The 15,713-nt window shown below is 36.1% G+C and overlaps 1 protein-coding gene across 7 annotated transcripts in view; it reads right to left on the bottom strand.

Annotated features, from left to right (window-relative positions):
* The window catches only part of POLQ (DNA polymerase theta), a 105,452-nt gene that overhangs the window by 54,250 nt on the left and 35,489 nt on the right, over nucleotides 1-15,713 (bottom strand). For all 7 annotated transcript variants that reach the window (XR_015164871.1, XR_015164872.1, XR_015164873.1 and 4 more), the window contains 3 exons: nucleotides 10,268-10,461; nucleotides 9,266-9,390; nucleotides 7,766-8,009 (listed from right to left, as the gene is read on the bottom strand). Coding sequence is in view for 4 of the 7 variants with exons in the window: in XM_086403990.1 (XP_086260116.1) it covers nucleotides 7,766-8,009; nucleotides 9,266-9,390; nucleotides 10,268-10,461 (563 nt within the window). In the remaining 3 variants the exon portion in view is untranslated. The remainder of the gene's footprint in view (nucleotides 1-7,765; nucleotides 8,010-9,265; nucleotides 9,391-10,267; nucleotides 10,462-15,713) is intronic.

Genomic DNA, 15,713 nt, shown 5'->3' with positions numbered 1-15,713 from the left:
CTCGTGGCTCAAATGGTAAAGAATCTGCCTGCAATGAGGGAGACCCAGATTCAAACCTTGGGTTGGGAAGATCCCCTGGAGAAGGGAATGGCTACCCACTCCAGTATTCTGGCCTGGAGAATTCCATGGGTGTATAGTCCATGGGGTCGCAAAGAGTTGGACATGACCAAGCGACCTTCACTTTTCACACAAACACACATCATAATCCTGAAGCCAGTATCTTATTACGGTAGCAGAGGCATTTCCACTGGGAGCGTAAACAAAGCAAAAATGTCCACTATCTCTGTTACCACTATCTACTACCATTACCTATAGCACTATTATTAATACCTAATTCAATCAGACAAAAGAAATCTGTCAGAAGCACAAGAATTGTTAGGGAAAAAGTAAAATATCTCTATTTGCAAATGATATGACAATACTTTGAAAATCTTTGAGAATCAATGATAATTGATTTAATGGTAAATGATAAGTAATTTAAACAATGAAAAGTATGGATAAAAAATACATAAAGCTCAATAGCCTTTACATACTCAAGTAATAACTATGTAGAAAACACAGAAGACAACCATCAATTAAAAACAGAATAATGATTAAATATAATAGAAATAAATTTAACAAGAAATGTATAACATTTGTAGGAAGAAAATTAAAACTCCTAAAAATCTGTATGAGGAAAACATTTTAAAACTCCTGATAAATCAGTTCTATTAAATTTCAACCCAATTCCAATAAAATATCAAAAAGCACTTTAAGTTTCATATGGGCAAACATGCAAGAATAGCCAGGAAAATACTGAAAAAACTATAAGGTAGAAGTTATCCTACCAGACATTAAAAGACACTATACAGCCTTTATAAAAAACACACTATAAAGTAAAGCCGCTATAAATAAAAGCATGGTGCTGGCTCATTAATTGACAGAAAGAATAGTAATAAAATAGAAAGTCCAGAAATAGACTTAATTACATACGGATATTTAATATATGATGGTGGCATCTCAAATCACCGGGACAAAGATAAACTCTTTTATAAATCAGAGCCACTGAGAAGTAAAACTGGATCCAGGCTTAACATGATACACAAAACTAAATTCTAAATGCATCAGGAATCTAAATGCAAACTTATGAATACTAAAATATGTGAATACCTCTTTAATCTCACTGTATGAAAAACTTTATAACTATGACAACTGAAAAGCAAAAATTAAAAAAAGATTGCTAAAAAATAAATGAAAGAAAATTCTGCATGGCAAAAATAATGCAATAAAGTAAAAATACAACTGGTAAGTTTTGAGAAAATTTATGAAATGTACACGTCAAACGAATGGCTGGAACTCTAATCAGTTTTAAAAAGAAAAGATTTTAAGATGCTTTAAAAAAAAGGAGGGGAAAGACTATAACTTCGTAGAAACATAAGGAAAAGATATAACCAGATCATTCACATATATTTCTTTAAATAATTCTGAAAATTTGAAAAAAATTTACCATCTTGCATATTTATAAAAATGCACATTAAAACCATACCAAGACATAATTTTTCATCTATATGGCTAGTAAAAGTGAAAATCTGTTTGTCAAAGAGAAAAACCAGAGGCTCCAAATGGCATCACTTGTGCGAAACTCATGATACCAAGTCCAGATTAAATACATAACCTAAATAGAGTTAAAAATCTTCCTCAGAAGTGTAATCTTTTTTTTTTAATTTTTTGGAAGTATAGTATTGTCTACAATAAGAGCTCTATTTTTTTGGTTTAAAGACAAGTTTTAAGGATTCACGATTCTAAAGTTCTAAAGAATATAACTAACTCAGATGCTTTTCAAGATTATGTTATCTAAATTAATCTATAATAAATAAAAACTAGTTTAAGCTTATTGATTTAATTAAAACAGAGCTGTATTAAGAATTATTAGTATTATTATAATACTTTTATTCTACCTGACAAATTTGTCAGTAAGAAAAATAATTTGACATGGCAAAATGTTTACTATAATCTAAATATAATTGTTTAGAGTAGGGGTTCCCAAACTCTAAGACCTAGAGTTTTGATGTTTGATGTTTGATGATCTGAGGTGGAGCCGATGTAATAATAATAGAAATAAAGTGTACAATAAATATAATGCACCTAAATCATCCTAAAACCTCCCCCATCACCCACCTTGGTCTATAAAAAAATTGTCTTCCACAAAACCAGTCCCTGGTGCTAAAACAGTTGAGGACTGCTGGTTTAAAACAAGTAAATTAAATAAATAAAAGGACAATTAAAAGTTTTTTAGGTGAACTTTTCAAACAAGCTTCCTGAATTTTTAGTCTAAAACTCTAAAGTTTTGCCAAGACTAGGTTAAGTAATGGAAATTTATTGAACATTTAGATCATTCCAAATAAGACACAATAGGTGAAAGATTACCTTATGTAGGTTTATCTACTTTTGGCTTCCTATTATTGAAAAACTAGAGATAAAATTTGGGGTTATTAGTAAACATGTTTGGTGATGCCAAGTATAGGCACTTTCCATCTACCTCCACAAAGATTAAATCCTGAGTTGCTATAGATGTGACCTTCAACACGCCCTGTAAGGAGTTCAGGGTGGAGAAATCAGGAATTTCCCAGGCACACAGTGCTCTGGGAAAAACAGACAGAACACATCTTCAGATAGTTAGAAGAGTTTATGGGCCCAATTCTTACAACTCCTCCTATCTAGAAAAGCACTAAAACCATTAACGGTTACCCTTGCTCCTCGTGACTAGCAGCAAGCCTCTGCCAAAATGTGTGCCTGACTGCACGTACCCTCTTCACTAAAATCATATGTGACACTGGCCTTCCCTTCTACCTCATTCGAGCAGTTTCTCAGCTATCTGAAACACTGTCTTCTGGGCTATACTTCTCATTTTGTCCCAAATAAACCTTAACTCAAAACTCTCATATTGTGCTTTTTTTTTTTCAGTCAACAGTGCCATGCTGAGAAATTTTTCTATGAGAAAGCATATGTTTCTAGAAGTTACAAAGTCTTTATGATTTTGCCAAGCTGCAGAATCCTAGCATAAGAGGCAGTCCACAATGGTTTAGTTTCTAAATTTTCACCAGAACTTAAGGTTTTCAAAGGTTACAAATTCTAATACAATAATTAAAGCTACAAGAAACAACAAAGGAAACATCTCCCTATGCAAGGAAAGCAGGATGTGTTCTTGGCTAAGAAAAGGCATGGATAATAAAGATGCATTTTGTTAAGGGAAATGAGAGTAATTTTGTCTGAATTACAGCTTCTGGTTACAAAAGATAAACTAAAGTTATACAAAAAGCTGAAGAGAGATAAGATTTTACCATGTGTAATCAAGCTGGCTAAAACTGAATTATTATAAGGGTTTTAAAAATCAAGTTTTACTATCAATAGTGTACTTATATAAAACTAATACTTAATTTTTCTTCATCTGCTAAATAGACAACTATTGTTTCATACTGACCTGTGATCCTATTTAGGCAAGTGTCCAAACAATTTGATGTCTTCAACAAACTTCCCCAAATCAAATTTTAAATGAAGTCTTTTGACTACAAACTAACTTTGAAATTTTCCAGAGGGCCTCTGGAACAAAGACGTTAGGCTTATTTGATAGTACATCACATGGGAAACATTATCAAATAAGACGTAAGAGTAAGCCTTCTTTGTGTTGCATTTGTATAGGTATATAAGTGTTCCAGAAATTGTGTGAAGTTCATAAAAACTTGGTATAACCTGGTATGCTGCTGCTGCTAAGTCACTTCAGTTGTGTCCGACTCTGTGTGACCCCATAGACGGCAGCCCACCAGGCTCCGCCGTCCCTGGGATTTTCCAGGCAAGAACACTGGAGTGGGTTGCCATTTCCTTCTCTAACCTGGTATAATCCTAACTAATAATTCTACTCATTATCTTAAAATTGTGTATGACAATCCTCTGGGACCCCAGTAAGAAATGGGTAACAAGTAAACAATTTTCTTACTGCTATTCACTTACTTTCTAAAACTTCTGTCATCAAAATTGAGGCTCACACTAAAAATACTGAACCTGAGTAACAGAGAAATGACCTATGTGACTTTCATACAAAGGCAGCAGAATCTATAAAGACTATGGCAAGTGTAGATGAAGTTTACTCTACTTCTCAACCTGGTACCTTGTTTACAAGGTTCCAGCAAAGCAGTATTAAAAAAGGACCTGCATGGTTAATCACTATTCTTGCTGCACTTAAATAATCAGATCAAGTTTAAAGCAAACAAATTAGTTTTACTGTGATACTGTGATTATCTTTGGTAAAAAAAAAAAAATGAGGATAATTAAAGAGAGAAAAATTGCATTCCCACCTTTCTGCTGTGCTGTGCTACACTTAGCCACTCAGTCGTATCCAACTCTTTGTGACCCTATGGACTACAGCCCGCCAGGCTCCTCTGTCCGTGGGGACTCTCCAAGCAAGAAAATGGAGTGGGTTGCCATGCCCTCCTCCAGGGGATCCTCCCAACCCAGGGATCAAACCCAGGTCTCCCACATTTCAGGCAGATTCTTTACTGTCTGAGCCACCAGGGAAGCCCTTGCACCTTTGTAGCTATCACTAAAAACAAAGGCACCCCTTGAGCCCTGTGAGAAGGGATGTTACCAAGTGCTCCTGACCATTGACACTGCAGGAAAACTACACAACATATTGAGTCTTGAGTACATCTCACAGCTAAGGAAGACCAGCTGACATCTGGTCCTACACAACACAGGAAACAAAACAGTGAGTAAGAAAAATCGTTGATATCAATGTCTACTGCTTTCACCCAAGACACCAGACTCAAGTCTTCTTGCTTTAGCAAAACATGAAACCCTTTCTCCTTTTCTTTCCTAATTTCACTCTAACATTGGCCTGGAAAGATAACATCCTCATCTGTATCTCCCAAGCCATTACTAAGAAGAGATAGCCTTTAGTATTCAGGATAACTCTGTTTCAGGATAGAAGATTCTCTTCCCACATGCACTAAAAACCTGACTGATCCCTGGCTTGAACAGGTAAGTGCAACAATCCCTGTGAATGAATCTATTGTCAGTATTTGCTTAATAGGAATGGTTGTGCCCTGACAGGTCTTGTCTTTGTCTGTGGTGGTTATCATTCTTCTTGGGTCTATGAATGCCTATATGGCTCCTATATGAGCCTACATGGCTCATATGGAATATGCCTCTTAGGTTATCTAACTGTGACCCGTAACTGTTCTAGAAAAGGCTTAACAGGAGGCATTCACAATTCAAACTTCTTCCTTTGGCAGGGCCCTACTTCCCTGATTAGAAGTTAAAACAAAGAAGAATATGATCAGGAACATTTCCTCAACTCTTAGGGAACACTGCAGATTCCATTGCAAAAGCACTAGCTATGCAACAAAAATACTTAGACTCTCTGGCTCTTGATAATAAGACAGCTCTTGATAAACTTTTAGCTGAACAGGGACGTGTCTGTGCTATGTCCAACACTAACACTGTACCTGGATTGATACTTTTGGTGAAGTTGAAACTTAATTATGTGAGATCACTTGGCAGCAACTCATTCAATAGGGTCTTGGTTTGGGTCTGACGCACACTCCAAACACTGGGAGTTATCCTATTTATAGTTATCATAAACACCAATGCATTGGATCCTCTCAAAGGTTTTACATGCATTTTAAATTTTGTTTTAAACTGAATTTAGTTTTTAACAACCTCTTCTGTCGGTGAGGCTGAGGGTAACAGACTAGTGAGAGTGCAACTTGGCTGGACCCTTCTGCAGAGCAATCTGGAATCTAATAGAGCTATATATATGTACTTACCTTCTGAAATCTCACGTCTAGGAATTTACTCTGAAGACACGTCATCAACAATATGAAAATATACATGCACAAGGTAATTCACTGCAGATTGCTGGTAATGGCAAACTATCTGAGACAATCTGAATGCTGGATGGGTTTTCCAAGCACTGAAAGGGAGGCCAGTCTCCAGATACATTAGTTTCTATTCAGAAAATTAACATCAATACAACACTGTATCTAATCTACACACCTTATTTAAATTTTACCAATTGTTCCAATTATGTTCTTTTTCTAATTCAATCTAGAGTAAGGTGGTACATTTGATTGTCATGCCTCTTTAGCCTGCTTTAAGTCTTTGTTTTTATGACTTGATGTTTTTGAAAAGTACAGGCCAAATATTTTGTAGAATGTCTCCCAATTAAGGTTTGCCTGATGTTTCCCTACAGTAAAATTCAAGGTAGAAATTTCTGATAAGAATATTCCAGGAATAGTGTTGTGTCTTTTTCAGTGTGTCCCATGAGGAGGCAGATAATATTGATCTGTCCTATTACTACGTGTCACTAATTTTAATCAATGATGATTCTGGGCTTCCAGAAGAGGCACAGTCATGGCAATAACAGCCTTAACATAATGAAGAGATTTCAAAATGTGTTTATAACTTTTTTCTGATTAAATTTTTTGTGTACTGCTTTCAGATGACTTCCTGAAAGGGTTAAGCATGATATTTGGTATGTTGTTACCACAGGGATACGCCCACAGACAAATTTTTTCACCTCGGGTCTTTTATTACATATTTCTAAGCAAGTATAAATGTATTCAAAGATTCTGTGAAAATCACAGGCTCCAGGGGAGATCAATACCTTTATAAGTAGGTTTTAAAGCATACACTATGTAGGTTTTAGCCAGCGGCACACCCATAGTGACAAAATGGCACACTAGTGGATCTTCCAATCTAGGGGTCACAGGGAATGGCCCTGCCCCCACTACGCACTGTCCTAGTGGAGACTCCACGGTGGGCCTCCCACTGCAGCAGTCCTCTCCTCGGGTTGCACATCCTCAAGACTCCGGGCAATTTTATCCTTCAAAATCTAGGCAGAGGCAGCTATACCACTATAGCTGGTTGCAGTGCATGCTGCACCAGGGCCAGCTTGCAAGAACCAAACTTGCATTGCTGCCAGATACACAGAATAAAGCCCATGATGTGAGGTGGCACTGGGTAGTGAGACCTTTCCTTTGATTATGCCTCCCCATCCCTTCCCACATGTTATCAGTTTCAGACCCTGTGTCAAGGTTCTTAAATGAGAGCATCTGCACTTAAAGTGAGTGGGAGGAAAGAAGCATTGAACTGGAAATGAGATTAATGCTCTAATTTAGAACAAATTTTTAAAACCTGAAAATAAAACTGTTAACACTTGAAAGTGCCTAAATAGCTATAGGATTTGGCTGAGATTCCATATAACAGAGAGTTCAAAGAACAGTGGTTGAGAAAATAACCTATTCCTTGATAACATCCTGAGGCCAGCCCATTCAATGAGTATAGTTTTAAACACACACATACACACACATGTATGTCAAAGAGTCCTCTTCTCATAAACTGGTTTTGAGGGACTAGGGTTCCAAAGAATATTCAAGAAGAGTAAATATTAAAGTGTTCTTGCCTGAAGTAAAGTCTAAAATGAGTCCTGGATATATACTGAGAACTAAAATCTATCAAAGCAGAAAGCGTTGGTAACTTAGCTTTACACAGTCTTTCTAGGAGAAAAGTTATGATACTTTTAAAAGTGTCTTTAAAGTCATAAAATATATTTTAAATATATATACAAAAAAAGCAATCCTCGAGGGGGGAAAAGAAGCCAGATTTTCTTCCACTTATACCACATATGGCATGATATTATCTAAGAGAAAAATATTTTAACAAATTATCTTCTACTTACAAATTAGCCTGTTTCATTTAATAACCTATGTAGATGAGGGGATTTTCTTACCTTTTAAAAGGTGCAGCATTTTTCAGAACACTTTCCACCTCAGCAACATCTGCTCTAGCAAGATCAGCCACAGTAAGAAAACCAGATGCATAGAGGAATCTGGCCCGCTGTGCATTAAGTAATGACACCCGGACCAGGTCACACAGCTCCCTTTGGATGCCAAATGTAAGACGCTTCTGGAATTGGGAAAGCAGTAGTTCCATGTTGTGCCAGCCCAGGCGGTTGGAAAACACTGTAATCATCCCTAGAATATTCATGGAATAATTATTGAATTAAAAATTCTTTCTAGACCAATTCTCCATTTCTTGAGGTAGTTTTGTTTCACTTTTTTTTTTCCCTATAGAACTATAAAGTTTAACAGGCCCAAAGTGTAAATTAATAGTAGAGTAGACCTATATTAAGGGCCTAGCTAGTTGGCTAGACACATTAACTATTATCTTATTTATTCTTAATCATAAATTTACATTCGAAAAAAATTGAGGCAGAGCACATAAAAACAAAACAAACAAAAATCCCTCACTAGTTCATTCCTCTCTTTCTCTCTCTCACTCTTCCTTATTTTCTTTAAGGAAGAAAGTACTCTGGTTTCCACCTAGAGAAAACAAGAGAACTAATTTAAATTGTCAAGTGCTAAGAGGACTACTTCCAAAGAATAAAGGTCCCATTGATATCTTCTTAAAAAATAAAGAAGTTGCCCAGGTTGATAGCTATACTCTCTTAAAATAAAAAGGCCAGAGCAGCCAAGTGTCAAATCATCAAGAAAATCACTTCCCTATGAGAACATTAATTCTAGAGGTAATCTGAGATCTTTGATGCCAGTGGGTTAAAGGTAGTCTCTCCCTTCTTACTACCCTCTCTTAGCATCTTTCCCTCAGTACTCTCTCACACGTGTTCACACCTTTACAATGAAACTTACAAACACAGTCTCCAGTAGCCCAGGATTGCCTTCCTAATGGCTTAAGGATTTCTTAGTAAAATCAGATCTAGAACTTCCCTTGTTTGCCTACCTTAGAAAAAATGAGCTTAATTTTATTAAGGAAGCCCAGTATTTCCTTAAAGATGAGATAATATTTAGAACAGTGAGCTAGAAGTTCAAAAATCCCTCTTCATTTGCCATCCTCTACAATAACAAGCATTAATCAGTAACTTGAAAAAAGCAAGACAAGTGAAAATTATGTCTACTTCTTCTTTCAAGACACCTCCCCCAGAAAAAGAAAAACAGAAAGAAGAGAGATGGTCAGCAGGTTGCTAACAGATAGAAAGGGACCAAGATACAGACACTCAGCTAGGTGCCAGTCTTCTACAGCAGGGTCACTGAGCCCAGAGCAGTCACTGTTTAGGTGTTCTGATGATGACAGGGACTATACAAAATTATGGTTTGACATGATCACATCACTTTTAGAGAAGCCTACAGTAAAATGGAATTTGAAAAAAAGTGATCTTAACTTGACCTCAAACCACAGAGTCTTAAATAAATGTGGGAACGCTTATTTAACTGACCTGCATAAACAGCAGCTGACTGTTGTAATGACTGAATCTGTCCACGATTGCATCCATATTTCTGATTAATTTCCTTTAAGGGAACTTCACTGATTAAATCTAATAGCACAAGACTGGTAAAAAACCTAGAAAGTAAATTACCAAAAGAACAGTAAGAGGTCACTTATGTTTACTATGAAAGCACAATATAGATGCTAAGAAACAAGAAAGAACCAAAAAAGGTAAGAAAGAACCAAAAAAGTTTCTCTCTGAGAAAGAGAGAAGATTCTTAATAGGATATAGCATTAGTGGACAAAGAGCTCAATGGTTGTAAAAGTAAATTCTAACATATGTTGGCACTATAGCAAAAAACTAATATCTGTATATCAAAAAGATTTCTTCCATATTTCAATACTACTAACTAATTTTAAGAAATGAGACTTAGTTCAAGAAAGGTGATCACACAAATATTTTTTAAAAGAATGCTTGATATACAATTATATCATCAAATGATGTTTCAACCGAAATTTGGTTATAAAAAACCAAATCAATTGGCTTTTGATGTGAAAGGTAACTGTGCCACAAATCATCCAAGTATATTTGGATTATATGTATTTGTATATAATCCTTAAAAAATTTATACTTGAGTATGACGTAAATAATATGAAACTATTGCTTTAAGAAAAGCAATTTTATTATATTTCAAAATCTTTCAAATGGCTCTTCTCTACTGGTAATGAATCACTTCTAAGGGTAATACAAACCATATCCTCAAATGAAGCCACACTAAGTTGGCAGTTCTGATTCACATCTTCTTTAAGGGAAGAAGTAATTAAATGTTCTACTTTAAAAAGTCTCAATATACAGTGGGTTCTTATAAGCTACAAAGAAGAAACTAAAATATCAATAAATTTAGTAAATATAAGAAGTTGAAAATTTTACTATATTCAGTCAAAACTGGACATCTGCTGCATATCCAGTACTGTGTTAAAAACAGAATAGTCCAGGCTCCCTGATATTTACCTTTTATGGATGGCCATTTGTCGGTGCTGTCTCTCAGTTCTGGCTACTAAATTTCCTTTCACACAGCGAGCCAAGAACCCTTCTTCAATTCCTACTAGCTCTGCCACCCGCTTCATAGAAGCTGGCAACTTCTCCCATAAACAGAAAAATCGATACCAATCAATAGTAGTCCAATCCTCAAACACAGGTGTAACCTAAAGGAAAGAAACATCTTCATTACATCATGCATTATAAAAGGGACAAAATTGTGGATGTGAACTTCATATTAAAAACAAAAGCTTCAATATTTGGATTTCTAAATATGATGTCTTATTAATATGGAAACTTCATTTAATCACAAGCAACTCACAGATGAGAAAAACACTAATAGCAGCCACCCAAAAAAGGAATAAGAATACAGATATACAAGAATAATGTTTCTCTTTGTCGTGGAATTTAGTATAAATTTTTAAATTTTTAAACTGTATATGCTAACCACTTGAGTAAATACTAGGAAAATAACTTCAAAAAATATAGAGAAAAATTAATTAAAGAAGTTTAAATGTTATACACAAAAGTGTTTGCTAAACTCAAAAGAAACCAGTAAAAAGACAAGAGAACAAAAGAAGACATGAGACACATAGAAAATAAAGAGACAAAATGTGCACAATGTAAATCCAACTACATCAACAGTAACATTAAATATGAATGGGCTAAATAATCTATCAAAGATAGAGACTGACAGACTGGATTAAAAAAAAACAACACAGAATCTAACTATATGCTGTCTATAAGAGACACATTACAGATTCAAAAATACAAATAGGTCAAAAGTCTTGCATGGGTGTGAGAGTTGGACCATAAAGAAGGCTGACTGCCAAAGAATTGACACTTTTGAAATCTGGTGCTAGAGAATACTCTTCAGAGTCTCTGGGAATCGAGATCAAACCAGTCAATCCTAAAGAAAATCAACCCTGAATGTTCATTGGAAGGACTGATGCTAAAGCAGAAGTTCCAATACTTTAACTACCTGATTCCAAGAGTCGACTCATTGTAAAAGTTCCTAATGCTGAGAAAGATTGAAGGCAAGAGGAGAAGGGGGTGACAGAGGATGAGATGGCTAGACGGTATCATCGACTCTCTGGACATCAGTTTGAGCAAGCTCCAAGAGATGATAAAGGTCAGGGAAGTCTGACACGCTGCAGTCCATGGGGTCGTAGAGTTGGACATGACTGAGAGACTGAACACCACCACCACCCATACAATGAATACCATTCTGCATTAAATAACTTAAGTACTGATACATGATAAAACATGGAAGAATCTTAAAAACATCATGCTAAGAGAAAGAAACCAGCTGTAAAAGATAATGAATTATATAATTCTATATACTGAATAAGAACAGAATAGAAAGCCTACAGAAAAACAGAATGCACACTAATGGTTGCTCAGGGGTAGGGGAGAATGAGAGGGTTGAAAGAAAATGCAGTGACTGCTAATAAGTATAGGGTTTCTTTCTGGGGTGATGAAAATGTTATGCAATTAGATGCTAATGATTGCACAACTCTGTGGGCATACTAAAAATTATTGACTTGTACACATTAAATGATATACCATGTGAATTGTATTGCAACAAAGCTATTTTCAAAAAAACTCAAATTATCTATGAGAAAATTTTCAGAACACTCTTGAAAGCCCCAAAATAGACTCAAAGAAACATCTCTTTTCACAAATAAGACCAATCAAATAAAAAAGAAGGATGTCAATCAGTTCTCCTCCACATTAATGTATAAATTTAACAATGTCAATGAAAATACCAAGTTAATTCTAAGCATTACACTAAAAGGTACGCAAGCAAGAATAGGTATGAACATCAGAAAAGAAGAACAGTGAAACTAACCCTACTGCTGCTGCTGCTGCTCCTGCTAAGTCGCTTCAGTCGTGTCCGACTCTGTGCGACCCCGTAGACGGCAGCCCACCAGGCTCTCCCGTCCCTGGGATTCTCCAGGCAAGAACACTGGAGTGGGTTGCCATTTCCTTCTCCAATGCATGAAAGTGAAAAGTCAAAGTGAAGTCGCTCAGTCGTGTCCGACTCTAGCGACCCCATGGACTGCAGCCTACCAGGCTCCTCTGTCCATGGGATTTTCCAGGCAAAAGTACTGGAGCGGGGTGCCATTGCCTTACTAGATAATACAATAAAAACTTTTAATTAAAACAAAGGTATAGAACAGTCTTTTGGACTCTGTGGGAGAGGGAGAGGGTGGGATGATTTGGGAGAATGGCATTGAAACATGTATAATATCATATATGAAACGAGTCGCCAGTCCAGGTTCGATGCATGATACTGGATGCTTGGGGCTGGTGCACTGGGACGATCCAGAGGGATGGTACGGGGAGGGAGGAGGGAGGAGGGTTCAGGATGGGGAACACATGTATACCTGTGGCGGATTCATGTTGATATATGGCAAAACCAATACAATATTGTAAAGTTAAAAAAGAAAAGAAAAGAAAAAAAATAAAACAAAGGTAATAGTGTACATATTAGTAAAATTGGTCTATTGTCAGGTCAACAAATGAAATAAAAATATACCCAACAACAAATGGAAATTAGAAATGTATCTAAATACAAATGCATACTAGAACATAAAAACTGGGGGGGAAAAAGTTAAATGAAAGCAGAAGAAAATTTTTCAGACATTGTGTATAAATCAAACCTTTTTAATAAATGAAGATGTGACTACAGACAGCCATTATAAAAAAAGACAAAATTGAAGAACCATATATTAGAATAAACTTTAAATGGAACAGAGCTCAAAAGAGAGAGACGAGAATCATATAATTATTTGAAGAAAATGTGAGAGTATTTCTTTATAATCCCAGAGCGAGCAAATCATTTCTCACTGATTCTAAGGTTCAAAATTCAACTATATATTTTAAAATGCTATACAAAATACACAATAAACAGAATCAAAAGCTGAGTGGAAAACTAGGAGAAAAGTATTTACACCACAAAGAACTACTCTCTTAGTATATATAAAAGAACTGTTAAAACTTAAGAAAAAGATCAAAAATACAATAGAAAAATGTGCAAAAGACATGGACAATTCATAGAAACTAAAAGCATACTGCCTTAAATATACAGAAAAAAATGTTCAAATTTATCCATAATAAAAATGCAAATTAAAAGTATACACAAAATAGAAAAGCTTAAAAAATATATAAAAGCTTGACAACATACCTTTTTTTATGAGGTTGTAGAAAAATAACCACTTCATATAGCACTGGTAAAATTGGAAAATGATACAAACTCTATGGAGAGCAATTTTGCAAAACCAAAATCACATGTCTTTACACTTTATTCAGCAATCATACTTCTTGGATTCTTTCCTAAAGATACACCTCCATAAAAACTACAATATTATACACCAAAGTTATTCACTGCAGCATCATTTGCCATACCAGAATATTGGGAACAATTCAAATATTCATCACAGGAACTGACTGAATAAACAACAGTATATCCACATACACAATGGAGTTATACAGATATAAAAAGAATAAAAGTCTTCATGAACTGATAAAGAGTGCTTTCCAAGATATATTGTTAAAGGGGAAAAACAGGTAGAAAGTAATGTATATAGCATGCGTGTGTGCTCAGTCACTCAGTCGTGTCCAACTCTTTGCAACCACATGGACTGTAACCCACCAGGCTTCTCTGTCCATGGAATTTTCTAGGCAAGAACACTGGAGTGGGTTGTCATTTTCTACTCCAAGGGATCTTCCCGACCTAGGGATCAAATCCAAGTCTCTTGTATCTCCCACACTGTCAGGCAGATTCTTTACCACTGTGCCTCCTGGCAAGCCTCTTGCATTAAATCTAATTTTCATGGAAGTAAACTGGAAGTCTGACCCTAGAGCTCATAATCATAACCCCTGTACAATAAGTGAGACTTATTTTTAAGGCCATGCCAAATAACTGTAAGACCAGCTTTGAGATTCTTCTTAGCCACATTCTCAGGCACAGAACTTTGAACATATGAAGTACACATGTGCAGTAGAAATACACATGTTCACTAGAAGGGGGGAAAAAATGGCCCTGTCCAGACATTTCTCCTAGTGCTCACCCCTATACAGTGTTTTTATTGAAATACATTTCTTGATAAGCCTTCTTAATTCTTACAATAATTTCAGATTTACCCCCTACTCACTTGCCTATCAAAACACATATATTTGCTCCTTCCCTCCTCCCAGCTTTATTGAGGTAACTGACAAATGAAATCAAATATATTTATTTAAAGGGTACAATAATATGATTTGATATATGTATTCACAGTGAAATGACTACCACAATCAGGTGATTAGCACATCTATTACCTCACAGTTACCACTGTGTGTGTGTATGGTGAGATTCTCTCTGTAAACAAATCCAGGTATACAATACAGTATTACTAGCTATAATCACTATGCTAGCTATAATCACTATGCTGTACATTAAATTCCCAGAACTTATTCATCTTACACAGGCATACCTTGGGGATCCTGTAGGTTCATTCTAAAACATCGCAATAAAGCAATTATCACAATCAAGTGAGCCACACAAGTTTTTTGGTTTCCCAGTGCATATAAACGTAGTCTCAAGTATGCAATAGGATTATGACTAATAAAATCCAAGCACACACTTTAATTTAAAAGTAATTCTGGGGACTTTCCTCATGGTATAGTGGATGGGAATCCTCCTTGCCAATTCAGGGAACAAAGGTTCAATCCCTAGTCCAGGAAGATTCATCATGCCACAGAGCAGAGAAGCCCATGCATCACAGCTACTGAGCCCATGTGCTACAATTACTGAAGCCTGCAGGCTCCATGGCCTGTGAGCCACGATTAACGAGCCCCTGTGCGGCAACTCCTGGAGCCCGTGTGCCTAGAACCTGTGCTCCAGAAGAGAAGCCACTGCAATGAGAAGCCCGTGCACACAACTAGAGAGTAGTCCCCACTCTCCACAACTAAAGAAAGCCCACACACAGCATCAAAGACCCAGTGCAACTAGAATAAATATATTATTAAAAAAAAATTTTTTTTAATTCTAAAAAACAAAAATAATGCTGGGACTTCCCTGATGTTCCAGTGGTTAAAACTCTGCATCAATGCAGGGGGCCCAGGTTCAATCCCTGGTCAGGGAACTAGATTCCATGTGCCACAACGAAGACCCAGCAAGGCCAAGTAAATATTTTTTCAAAATAATAGTGCTGTTAGGGAATTCTCTGGTAGTCCAGTGAAGTGACTTGGATGCCATGCTCTCATTGCTGAGGACTGGCGTTTGGTCCCTGGTTGAAGACAAGCCAACAAAGTATGGCCAAAAATATACAAACAAAAATTTTTAAATTAAAAAATAAAAACAATACTGTTAGAAAAATGGCACCAAGAGACTTATTCAATATAAGGTTACCACAAACCCTCAATTTCCAAA

Source organism: Bos grunniens, chromosome 1 (genome assembly GCF_055505025.1).
Source record: "Bos grunniens cultivar Pamir isolate PY7600 chromosome 1, Bosgru_T2T1.0, whole genome shotgun sequence".
In the NCBI taxonomy this organism is placed as follows: domain Eukaryota; kingdom Metazoa; phylum Chordata; class Mammalia; order Artiodactyla; family Bovidae; genus Bos; species Bos grunniens.
This window is presented reverse-complemented; position numbering and strand designations above follow the sequence as displayed.